This window comes from Camelus bactrianus, chromosome 12 (genome assembly GCF_048773025.1).
Source record: "Camelus bactrianus isolate YW-2024 breed Bactrian camel chromosome 12, ASM4877302v1, whole genome shotgun sequence".
In the NCBI taxonomy this organism is placed as follows: domain Eukaryota; kingdom Metazoa; phylum Chordata; class Mammalia; order Artiodactyla; family Camelidae; genus Camelus; species Camelus bactrianus.
This window is the reverse complement of record NC_133550.1, coordinates 12,582,821-12,596,054: the sequence shown is the minus strand read 5'-3', so window position 1 is coordinate 12,596,054 and position 13,234 is coordinate 12,582,821. Positions and strand designations below refer to the sequence as shown.

The following is a 13,234-nucleotide window of genomic DNA, read 5'->3' as shown; positions in this document are numbered from 1 at the left end:
TCATACTGGTTTGTGCTTTAATCTGACTGACTTGATCTGACTCTACCTTTCTGTTGGAAGAAAAAGCAAGGTCATTTTTTTTCCCCCAGAGACAGAAAGAAATAAAACTCTGAACTAATTGTAAGAATATCCTAAAGCAGTCTTAGATAATAATCTGAAAATAATCTAAATTGTTACTTCTAATGAATTTATTTTTCATGTAGTCATGATGAAGTTCTTACACAGTATTAGATGTCAGCAAACAGAGTCAGGAGTGGAATGAATCATTCCAGAAAAAACAAAAATTAGGGTTGTTATAAAACCAAAATTTACTGAAGGTATTGAAATTGAACCAATATTCTGCTCTCTTATCTCACAAATTACCCTAGCCTATAGACCTAACAAGACAATCAAGAAAAAGATTGTCAAGTAAGTGGGAAAGATAATTAGAAAACTGTGTCGTAATGTTGAGGGTGCAAATTGCCTTGAAGATATATGTGTTTACAACCTTGTGACTTTTTAAGAGTTTTAATTTAAGAAGAGAGAACTAGTACACATAGAGAATGGGAGATGATAAATTATGCTCCCAATTATATTGTGGAATTTAGGGAGCTTCCTACCTACTTCTCAACACTTATTAAAAAGTATAAGGAGAAAAATATCTTAATCTTTAATAGGCATTTAAGTATGTTGTTTATTTAAATTGGACAATTTAGGGGGTACTATTTTTCTTTTCTCAAAGAGGCCATCCTTAAAATTTAGTATAGAATGGAGGAAGTGTCCTGAAAATCATTTCCATTTGTTTTATTTAACACAATGGCAAGCATTTGTTTACTGAATAGGCTAATTTTTACTTTCAATGAGCTACAAGCCTGATTCAGCAATGAGATATTAAAAAGAAAGGAATAGAAAGGAATATGAAGCTTGTTATGATCATAAGTCACATGGAACTAGGGAAAAATGTGGATGAGCAGTTAGGAAGGAAAGTCTGAACTGATGTCTTAGAGGCTTGGATATAGGCTTCATTACTTTACCAAAAACATTCCAGAAATACTTTAGAGATCACATCACACAAATGGTTTACAGATCAAAGAGTCATACACAGTTGTTAATCTCAGAAGATTATTGTTCACTGAGAACAACAAATTTTATTTACATTTATAAATATCTATCATTCTTACATTGCCATAAATTGTTTACAGAATATATAATTCTGATATCTGCTTTTCTTGTAAGTGCTCTTAAGCCTTTTTTTTCTCTAGCCCCTGAGGAATAGTGAAAGAAAATGTTCATTTTTTTGTGAACTTCATATGTTCTCCCAGTAGCCTTGGCCACCATCCATCTCAGCTGGAATTTTCCTAAAATTGACAGCAGCAATACTTTTTGCTATACAGAAGACATGAATGAAAAGAGGGCTCACACTTGTAAGAAAAAAAAAAACCTGAGAAATTTCACAACATTATGATGCATGACATAATACAAATAAACAAACATATACCTTGAAATTAAATATTCTATTACAAAAGCTTCTCTCCTGACATTGCAATGTAAACTTTACCATTTAATGTGAAGTCACAGAATGAGTGATATGAAAATGAATAAACTGGTTCAATTTACTGAGGGAAATCTTAGCTTCCTTTTAAAATAAATGCATTGTTATTATTCCTGTTATTCAGGAAGGCAAACGGCTTTCATTGCTATTTTATGGATTATTCCAATAAGCTGACAAAATGTAGCTTCCATTAAGTGAATCCTTGTGTAAATAAGAGGTAAAATATAAAAATATAATGTGGGATAGAGAGAGGGAGAGAATAATAAAATAATTTAGCTGGGAGAAATGTTGAAGAAAAGTTGTTTCATGGAAGATAACGTTTTATTTTAGACATTTGTACAATTTGGTGTCCTTAGCCTATGATGTAGATCCAACCTACCCAATGTCCACTCAGCCTCCTTTCTACCCTGGACTCGCTAATATCTGAGGAAGTCATGGCAATAAATCCATTATCTGTGGCTTCAGAGGAGGAGCAGGAGGTTGGGAAAGTGAACATGAGAGTGGAAACTCAGAAACCTGTCACGTTGTTAAAGATTTAACTCCAATGACTTTCAGATTTGGGAGACATACTCATTTAAGTGACTTTTCTCCTGACACATCTGGCTTTTCTAAATTACACTAGAGAAAAATAATACAAGAATTTGGGTGATAAAAATTAGGAAATGAGATACTTATATTGGGATTGAGGAAGAAAAGACAAGGTGTTTCCCAATGGGAAGGGAAATTTGGGTGGCATTTCTATTCCAGTATGTCTTAGGTTTCAGAAAAAAACTAGATTAAAATCCCTGCTCTTCCCATTTAGGTTCTGCGATTTGGATACGAGTTTTAAAAATCGTTTTAGCCTGTTTACAATCTGTCAAATAGGGATTTTATAAAGAAATATTCTATGTGAAACAGACTCTGGCATATGGTAAAAATCTTACTTTAAAACATGTCATCTAGTTTCATTAACTTGTTTAAAAATCTCCTAAATTAAATTAGCATGACATAATAGTTGACTTCCAGAGGCAAATTCCAATTCTATCTGTGGGTAATCCTCTTTTCTTTAAGTCTTCTCTTTGTGTTTCCTCTTGTAGTTGACACAAGAGAAGAGAAAACAAATGAGGAACTACACAGTAATAAGAGAGTTCATCCTCCTGGGACTGTCCGATGACCCACAGCTTCAGGCTGTCATCTTCATCTTTCTGTTCATCACCTACATGCTCAGCATCACTGGGAACCTGACCATTATCACCCTGACCCTGCTGGACTCCCACCTCCAGACCCCCATGTATTTCTTCCTCAGAAACTTCTCCTTACTAGAGGTGTCATTCACAACTGTCACTATACCCAGGTTCCTGAGCACCATTGTTACAGGAGATAAAACCATTTCCTTTGATGACTGTATGGCTCAGTTATTTTTTTTCATTCTCCTGGGAGTCACTGAATTTTACCTATTGGCCGCCATGTCCTATGACCGCTATGTTGCCATCTGCAAACCTCTGCATTACTTGACCATCATGAACCAGAGAGTCTGCATACTGCTTGTCTTTGCTTCTTGGCTGGCTTCATTCTTAATTATATTCCCATCACTCATGCTATTTATACAGCTTGATTACTGTAAGACCAATGTCATTGACCATTTTACTTGTGATTATTTTCCTTTATTACACCTTTCCTGTTCAGACACCAAATTCCTAGAGACAATGGGTTTTTCCTGTGCTGTGTTCACTCTAATGATCACTTTGGCACTGATATTCCTGTCCTACATATATATCATCAGCACAATTGTGCGGATTCCTTCTACCAGTCAGAGGACAAAGGCCTTTTCCACGTGTTCCTCCCACATGATTGTCATCTCCATCTCCTATGGCAGCTGCATCTTCATGTACATTAATCCATCAGCAAAGGATAGAGTGTCTTTGAGCAAGGGTGTGGCTGTGCTCAACACCTCAGTAGCCCCCATGCTGAACCCCTTTATTTACAGCCTAAGGAATCAGCAAGTGAAACGAGCCTTCATGCACATGGCAAGGAAGATTGTATTTTTCTCAAGCAAATGAAAAAACAAATGTGCTGTTTCATAAATCAGAGGCATAATGAGAGCAATTAAATGAAAATCACGGCCTTTCAAAATCTATTAATTTCCACATAGCCTCCCATGAGTTATTTTTCATTGCTTATAATTTTATTGCCAGTGTGTTATCAAGAATATTTGTATATGTATATATTTTTCTTTTTTTCCTTTCAAATTCTTCATCTATATATATATTTATTCATTTTCCTTTTAAATTCTCTTCCTTCTCTCATGCACTTCCCTTCCTTTGGGCTGGTCTTTCCACTCAGTAACTATGAGACTAAACTCAGTGCATTTTTGAAATCTTTTTTAATTCCAATTTTTCAGAATAATTTTTAGAAAATGAAAGAAAGACAGAAAGAGTTGGGGCAAGAGCACACAAGAGAGAACTGCGTCTTATGGTTCACCAGGACACACCCTTTCTAGAAATTGAGGAAATATTAAATCACGTTTAACATTATTTTTAATTTAGTACCCAATGACCATGAACAAAGTCTGACAGTCTTCCTAGAATGTAACACATACTATCCCCGCCACATTGTGGACCGCTTAGTAACTATGTGAAAAATAGGACAACTGAAAGAATAACGTAATTATATTTTTTTGAGAAATCAAAAAACATTGCTCACTACTAAGTTTAAATTTTCTGTGCCGTATAATTTATCAATTCGAAAAACAATTATGACTTTATAATTGCTTAAGGAAAACTATGAAATAGCCCCTCCATTTTGGAACTCCATAATTCATTTATATACCATAAAAATTCTTAATAAAATCCTGAAGAAATAAATATTAATGGATACCAAGTATGACTATGTTTGCTGTGGCTCTGTGGTATATTTAAATAAATGATTAATGTTAAACTGGTTTTTTAATAATCAATAGCTAAGAGTTTTATAACTTTCTCATGTTTGTGGCTCTTTTGCTATAATGGCTTACACATACAATTTATTTAATTGCCTGCTTAAATGACACACCTAATTAATAGAAAGGAAGGCGCAGACAATGGCAAAGTTGTACTGTATTTAAAACTGAGTTTTTTTGTTAAAAAGCTTATGTTCTGTCTATTTGAAGCATCGCATTGGACAATTTACTGATTAGAAATTATATGACAATCATTACAAAATCATGCAGTTCTGGACCTGAACTTTTTTTTTTCTGTTTTCCATGAAGTCAGAAGCTGAAATAATAATGATGGTTACTTAAAATCATCCTAAATTTTTTTAACCATTTTTCTTCAAAACAAAGGCTGTAATTGTAACTCATTGAGCCAAATTCTTATTGATATTAATATACTATACACAATTCAGAGACCTACATCTATGATTTGCAAAAAAATAAAACAAAACAACTTATAGAAAAAGTACTGTGGAGACTTCCAGTTTGTAGGCAGGTCATGGAATTACTATTTCCTTCCTTCATACTGAAACTATAGTTCCTAAACTAACTGGAAACATTCAAAAATAATGAAGTTTAGACTTGATTGAAGATTGTAGGTTCTTAAGTACTCAATAAAAATATACCATAAAATGCAGACGAGTATAGATCTGAGAATTAAAAGAACTGTAAAACTATTACAAAAGATACGAAGGAGTTTATGCTGGTATTTTCAGATGATACAGCCCTCTGTATAACTCTATACAAACTCATTAGTGGTTATTACACGTTTTGAATCTGTATCAGGATTTTGATTGTCAATACTAGAGGTCAACAAACTTTTTCTGTAAAGGGCAATATATTCATAATTTAGATTTTGCAGGTCATAGTGTCTCCCATGCAGCTCTCCCCCTCTGTAGTATCTCTGTAGCTATAAAAAAATTGTAAATGAATGAGATTAAGTATTTTCTGATAAACTGTTGAACAAAAATAGGTGGTGGGACAAATTTGGCCCATGGACCATAGTTTGTCCACCCTTGTCTTAGACTTTTCTGTGAACACTGGTCCACATATTATCTCATTTAATATAATTTGACTAAAATGCGAAAATTCAATAATAGATGTAAGATGTTAACATTTTTAACTCCAATTTTTATTTTTTACTTTGAACTTGAATGAAAGCAATCTTACAAAACATGTCCAGAGGAAAAAAAGAGGTAAATGTTTCTAAATCATTTTTGGATGTTTGTATAATTCTTAATGTCAAATGATAATATGAGAAATGAAAAAATCACCAGCAATTTGATTCATAAATTCGAAGATAAAATAGTAAAAGAAATTAGCAAAACTCCTATGTCATGTTGAGAACAATTTTATCCCAAAGGTAATTTATCTCTAAAAAGTCTATTTGTGGTATTTACCACATTAAAAGAGTAAAGATGGGGAAAAAAAGGTTAAAGAGAGAAAATCACACATTCTGTTAAAATCAAATGCTCATTTATCATTTTAAAAAAATCTCTTAGTAAAATAGAACAAAACATTGTTTGAGTAGCATAAAGACCTGACTAGATCATCACAATCAGGTATGCTATATGCTCCTTAATTGGCTCTAATTTGAACAAGTCAACTATAAAATGGTATTTTGGGAAAATTGGGGACATAAGAGTTTGAGCAAAGTGATAAATAATACCAAAGATTTTTTGTTAATTTTGCTAGCTTGAAAATTGCATTGTGGTTAAGCAAGAATACAAACATGTATTTTAGGAATTCATTCTGAAAATACACAGGAGTGAAAAGGTATGATGTTTAGGTGTTGCTTTGAAATACACCAACAAAAGAAAAATAAACTTTTAAAAAGACAGCTAAAATAATTTTTTAAACTTCATATTGTTTGAATCTGCTTGATCTGTATGAGAAATTCATTTCTCCACTTTCCTATCTTAGTGTATATTTGAAAATATTCATAATAAAAATTACAGCAAGGATCATGCTTAATTTTTTAATCAGTAGCAACAGCCTTGGTAAAATCAGCTACAAATGAGAATGACCACTGTCTCTGCTTTTATTCAGTGCTCTGCTGTAGGTTCTATCCAGGGCACTAGCACAAGAAAACAATATATTCAAAAGTATTGGAAAGGGGGAAACAACAACAAAAAAAGCCTTCTCTGCAAGTAACATGATTTTTCTCCCAGGGCCTTAGTATATTTACATTAAATGTTTCTTTTACCAGCAAATCTCCTCTCCCAGATATCTGCATGGTTAACACCCTCCCCTTCGTCAGGTCTCTGTCTAAACGTCACTTCCATAATGCCCACCCACTATTGAAAATCATACCAGCTCTCCACTTCCAAGGCTCTTCAGTTTCTTCTCCTTCACAAAATACTTATTAATGTATAAAATACCATATAATTCACTAGTCAATGATGTTCATGCCTATTGTCTATAACCTCTCACAGCCCTTACCCCATGGAAGCAGGAATCTTTGTCTCCTGCACAAAGTGATGCACTCCCAGCAGTGGTGTGCTGGAGCCCACCCAGAACACTTCCCAGTAGTCAGTTGTGCATGTCTCTCCTCAATTCTGAGGTCAGTAAGGGCACACTGGGAGCTGGAAGCCTGCCATGGTGGGGAAGACTTTAATCATAGAAATTGACAAACTCAGCCCCTCTACTCCACCCTCCTGAGAGGCAGTTAGTTGTTCAACATTTACCAGAAGCCACTAATTCTCCTCATGTAGAACATGCATCTGCCACGTAGTGGGTACTCAATAAATATTTTTGAATAAACAAATATTTTGAAATAATTTAGAATGTTTCCAATGTCACATCAATCAGAAGCATTAACTAAATATTTTATCCAGAATAAACACATAAAATTTATAGGACAATGTAGATAACATTGATTTAACTTTTTAAATAATGTTCAAATACAACGTTTCATCATAGCTGGATAATTTTGTATAACAAAGAAGTGATTATTTACATCTTTTCTATGGTATTTGGGGTTCATTTTTCTTCTTTTGTTTTACATTAGGCCATTTGACAATTTTTTTATTTATACTCATTTTTTGAAGTCAGTAATAATTCTTATTATGGTTTGCATTTTGAGCTAAGCTTTCTAATGGCAGGAATTTCTAAAGGATCTGAATGAACATTTATTTGTTTCCTAAAGAATTATTTTAACTATCTGGGTTATGCCCAGAGTCGTATGTGATCCAACATCATCTATGAGTTAAATACACTTCTGAAATTACAGATTCAGTTGATAGAATAATAACACAATTAAGTGATAGTATTCAGTAAGTGGCAAGCCAATCAGACATCATGCTGAGGGGCTTACCTATGAAGGATAATATCACTGGAATTAATTAGAAACATACATTGGGATTATTCAGTAATATTCTGCCAATTCAGGTTTAAAGTTTTAAAATATTCTTATCTTTAACACTTTGATGTACTAAATGTTATTTTGGGATTCTAAACATGTTAAAGCAAAATATACTTGTAATTGAATTCTTCCTCCACTCTCTAAGGAGAGTAAAAGCTGGTAGCTGAACTATGTATGTTTCGTTAGCCTAAAACATAATCACTCATCAACCTCAGAATACTCGAAATAATTGGACACATTATTAAAAAGCAGCTGTCCTATTAGCTTGTGGATAGGAGTGTAATAGAGATAAATCAGTCTAAATTAAAAGTCAATTAATATGAGGCCTAGAGAAAAGCTAGAGAGCTATTAGGATCCAGGAATAGGAAGGAAGGAAGGGATGGGAGGGAAGAAAGGAAGAAAGAAAGAAAAAGAAAGGAAGAAGGAAGGAAGGATAGAAGGAAGGAAGGGAGGGAGGGAGGGAAAAGAAAGAAAAGAGACAATTCAGCACCTGGGAGGCTAAGAAAAAATATAATGGAGAAGAAACTAAGGATTTTTCAAATGAAATGCAGAGCTTTGTAAGATAGAAATCAACTCCCTTTTTCTCTAAAATCAATAAAAACCACATTGCTCACAAATACACATGTGCTGGAGATTAAATACTTAACTTCTTTCTGCTTCAAAGTCTTTATCTGAATAGTAATAATACTCACCTCATACAGGTTTTTTGGTTGCTGTTTGTTTAGAAAAATGAGATAAATGATATATAGTCAGTATCTGGTAATCAATAAAATCTCAAACACTGATGGCTACATGTATTATTGTTACAGAGTTTAAGAAACAAAATATGAAAAGAATCACTATTTGAATATAAAAATAAAGGCAAAGGATAAGAATTTTCATCAGTAGGAAATCAGTTTCAGTGAAATGTGTTGAATAAATATTTTCAATCTGTATTTTAACATGTATCAATTTGTAAAACAAATTCAGCCCACCTCAATGTCTATCTATGTATTGCCCTGTGTGTTAACTAGTTTTTTATTCATCCTTTCCTACTGTTTTTTTCTGTCCTACTTTCAAATACTTTCATCTTTCAATCCTATAAATAATCTGCACTCCTAGCAATGAAGGCATACGTGCTTTACATTCATATTTATAACTGTGAAGAAAATAAATTGTAAAATGTTAAATTTATATTACATATATGTGTTTATATAGTATATGTGATGTGTATTGTATTCTTTTAGTAATAAAATTTCCATCTCTCATAGAAGCAAATGTGGAAATCAAGTTAAAAATATCCAATATCCAATGCCAGACTTCCAAATATTTATATTCTTGGTTCATAAATATTCCCATAAAGAGATGTCATACGTACAAATAGAAACTGAGGATGAGTCCAGCATTTATGGGAGAAAAATAGGGACTTGTTATACAATCATAGAAAAGTCAGATTCTAAATCGAACTTTCACACACTCAGCATCACAGGTTGTTTATGAATTTGCCTCATTTACCTCAATCATTTTGCTTTTTTTATATTTTCTTAACCATATTTATAAAATGATTTATCTGTGTCTTTTAATGATGCCTCATTGGCACTCTGTTTACTTAATGAATTCCCCTGAGCGAGCAAGAAAAACACAGATAAAAGAAGGCCAGTTCCATATGTATGATATACACAGAGAACATTCCTATTTTCTATTTTTTGAAGAAGCATTTAGGGAAAAATATAATAGTTTTTGAAGCCTAAGGAAAATATTACTTATATTTTATACCTGTATAACCACAGAATTGCAAAAGCTCACTTAAAATATTTATATTAATACAAAGAAACATGTCTTAATAAATAGTGTTTTGTGTTATATGAAAAGGGTCAAATGTAAGAGTACTATACTAGTTCACTCAGGTATTAATGAATTTGTACATGGAGCTTCAGTAGGAGACAAAAAGCAAGTATGAATTCTATTATAAGAAAATATGCCCCAAAATTTGCAATAACAGGAATGAAGGATATTGTGGGTCAATTATCAGTCTAATAATGAGAACTATAATCCTAGAGAGCTATGACAAAGTTAACCACCACACTTGCTTTGAGAGTATGACAGAAATCAAAAACATCGCTAACTCAATTTACCAGCCCTGAAATTATATAAATATGGAAACAAATCAGATAATAAAATTTGAGACTGAATCATCAAGAAGAACCAGGACGTAAGTAAACTTGTTATTATTATTGTTATTATTATTCAGTATAATATACATTATTCTATCTCATTTAAATGTTTAAAGTATTATTCACATATGTGTTTGTGAACTTTCAACTCTTTTCATATTAAAAATTAAATGCTTGTTTCCTCCCAAGAAGACTATTAATGGAGTCCTAAAGAGGCAGCACAGCAATAAGTCTTGGGTTGGTCATTAATTTTTTTTCTAAGTTAAATGGCATGCTCTTACAGAAATAGGATTATAAAAAAGACATTCTCCATTGGAAAAATATGTGCTTCCCAGTAAATGTTATTTGGACCATTTACTTGTTCATTTGCTAAAGTAATGTTGTTTTTTAAAAAAAAAAAACTGCATTATGCATTGTATGAATTAAGTTGTTTCTAGGCAACTATTTATTTTAGTATTAGAAGCTGCCCTTTCTTGTCTTTTGGCCTTTTTATCAGAAAAGGAAAAAAATTTTGATGTCAATCAAAGCCTTAAGAAAGAAATTTAGGAAAGAATGCCAGCAAAACATTCCCATGGATAAGTACATAAGTTCTAAAGTGAGATGATTACTATGTTGACTTGTTTAAACTTGTGAAAGTATCCTAAACTATGTGGGCCTCAGTTTCTCAAAATGTAAAGTGTGGAGGGAGGACTGCACAACTTCCTGTAAACTTTCGAATTCTATATTTAGGTTATCTGCAATCCATATTGGTTTTCATAATACTGAGGAAAGAAAAAGAATCAATGAGAATATTTTTGTATTTTTTTACAAAAGAAGCTAAATATTTTAAAGAATAATTTCAAGCTTAATTTTAAAGAAACGTTAGAAGAAATAGTTTCTGCTTAAATGTTATCATAAGTTTTTATTTTATCCACAGCCTGTGATAATGTATTTACAAAGGTGAGAGATCAATAGTTAACTTCATTACTCAAATGAAAGGTCGAATGGAAATTGGAAAGAGTTATTGAAGGGGACCCACATTTTTAAATTGCATAGATTATTCATTATCATTGATACTTTAAAAATTTTATATTCTATCCTCAGACTTATTTTAACTTTTTTATGTTCTATAGGGGGAAGGTAAATTTTCTGTTCTAAAGTAGGGGAGAAGGATCAGCAATGAAAAATCACACAGTACCCACAGAATTCATTCTTCTAGGACTAGCCAATGACCCAGAGCTTCAGATTGTGATTTTTCTCTTTTTAATCATCACATATATATTAAGCGTCACTGGAAATTTGACCATCATCGCTCTCACCTTGGTGGACTCCCATCTACAGACCCCTATGTATTTCTTTCTCAGGAACTTCTCTGTATTAGAAATTTCATTTACCACTGTCTGTATCCCTAGATTTCTGGGCACAATTATCACCAGGGACAAAACTATTTCATACAACAATTGTACCACTCAGTTGTTTTTCTTTATCTTCATGGGTATAACTGAATTTTATCTTCTAACTGCCATGTCCTATGATCGTTACGTGGCTATCTGCAAACCCCTGCATTACACAACCATCATGAATAAAAGAGTCTGCATATTGCTTGTCTTTTTTGCTTGGCTGGCAGGATTCCTAAATATTTTCCCTCCAGTTATTCTTTTTCTCCAGTTAGATTACTGTGGCTCCAATATTATTGATCACTTTGCTTGTGACTATTTCCCCCTCTTGCAATTGTCCTGCTCAGACACGTGGCTCCTAGAAGTGATTGGTTTTTACTCTGCAATCGTGATTCTGCTTTTCACTTTGGCCTTAATAATTCTATCCTACATGTTCATCATTAAGACAATTCTGAAACTGCCTTCTGCTAGTCAGAGAAAAAAGGCATTTTCTACATGCTCCTCTCACATGATCGTCATTTCCATCTCTTATGGAAGCTGCATCTTCATGTATGCCAACCCTTCAGCAAAAGAAAAGGCATCCTTGACAAAAGGAGTAGCTATTTTGAATACTTCTGTTGCTCCTATGATGAATCCATTTATATATACCCTGAGGAACCAGCAAGTGAAGCAAGCATTTAAGGATACCATCCAAAAGGTCATGTTTTATTCTAGTAAATGAAAGTATTTGTAGCATTAAAAGAATAAAATTTTGTCAATGCATTCTATTATTCACACTCTCTCCAAACTCTCTTTCCTTCACTATTTACATTATATATATTTGGTTATGTATTTTTTCCCTCTTGTTTATTCCCATATAAAATCTCCCCCATTATGAACCCAATAAATTTGACAAAGCTAAATATTGCCTCAGAACTTTTCTGTAAATTGTATTATTTAAATGCATTTGGATGAAGTGAAAAGCACAGGTTAATGTTACAGTTTTGAGTAGAAGTGGTTTGCTTTTGAGGAGACATAGGCCATTTAGTTTGATGGAAAGAGTGTTAGAATAGAATAGAAGTGGATCTTTGAACTTTTCATTCATACTAGGTAATACAAAGGAAAGTTACTAGGAATTTTTTATTCTATTTGGCAATTCCATGAAATCAAATAACCACGATCACCAGAGGGTTTGAAATAAAATATAAGTAGCTACTCAAACATTTTTAAAAGATCAGAAACTCATATATATTCAAGTTCTTTATGCTATTAATAGTATCTATGATAATAATGAGAAGGAGGAGAAGGAAGAGGTAGAGGGGTAGAAGATAACATTTTTTCAGCAATTACCATATTCCAGATCTATTCTAACTGTTTTCTGCATGTTGGCTCATTGAATTCTGCCAACAACTTTATGAGGTACCTATAATTGTTATTCTCTTTCAGTGAGAGGTGTTTTTCTTTAGGTAGATCTAACATCTCAAAAAATTAAAAACAGAGAACAGATAATGTAAAATAATGTCAAGTAAAATGGATGAAAAATGGTGAGAGTTCAGCTTTCTGGAGAAACAAGTTTTAATCTGAGAGTCTAGAAATGCCTTTAGGGTTTTGGGAAGCAGAGAAAAACAGCATCTGTTGATACTATTCTGAACAGTATTAGATACGTCATATGCAATATTCATTTTGCAAAACCTCTTAGAGAGTGAGTGTTACAGTTCCTACTACACAGGTGTATAGAATGAAACTGAGGTTGAGAGTTCAATGTCACAGAGATATACCTTTCTGAACTGAAATTTAAATCTACTTTTTTTTTTTAACATCAAAATCAAGACTAGTAGGGGTACTGTCACTTGAACAATGACTTTCATTTGTAACAATTTA

At 32.8% G+C, this 13,234-nt stretch overlaps 2 protein-coding genes and 1 long non-coding RNA gene across 6 annotated transcripts in view; 2 read left to right on the top strand and 1 right to left on the bottom strand.

Moving 5' to 3' along the window:
• The window catches only part of LOC141579365 (uncharacterized), a 441,343-nt gene that overhangs the window by 115,305 nt on the left and 312,804 nt on the right, over window positions 1-13,234 (bottom strand). The gene's annotated exons all lie outside the window — the stretch shown is intronic.
• Window positions 2,632-3,570, top strand: LOC105061937 (olfactory receptor 6C1-like). Its single transcript, XM_010946066.2, has one exon. It carries the CDS (start codon window positions 2,632-2,634, stop codon window positions 3,568-3,570), a length of 939 nt encoding a protein of 312 aa, XP_010944368.2.
• On the top strand, window positions 11,157-12,095 carry LOC105061936 (olfactory receptor 6C3-like). The gene has a single exon (XM_010946065.1). The coding sequence runs from the start codon at window positions 11,157-11,159 to the stop codon at window positions 12,093-12,095; it is 939 nt and encodes a 312-aa protein (XP_010944367.1).

Coding starts and splice junctions, on each gene's coding strand:
- LOC105061937 (XM_010946066.2), top strand. CDS start 2,632: ATGAGGAACTACACAGTAATAAGAGAGTTCATCCTCCTGGGACTGTCC.
- LOC105061936 (XM_010946065.1), top strand. CDS start 11,157: ATGAAAAATCACACAGTACCCACAGAATTCATTCTTCTAGGACTAGCC.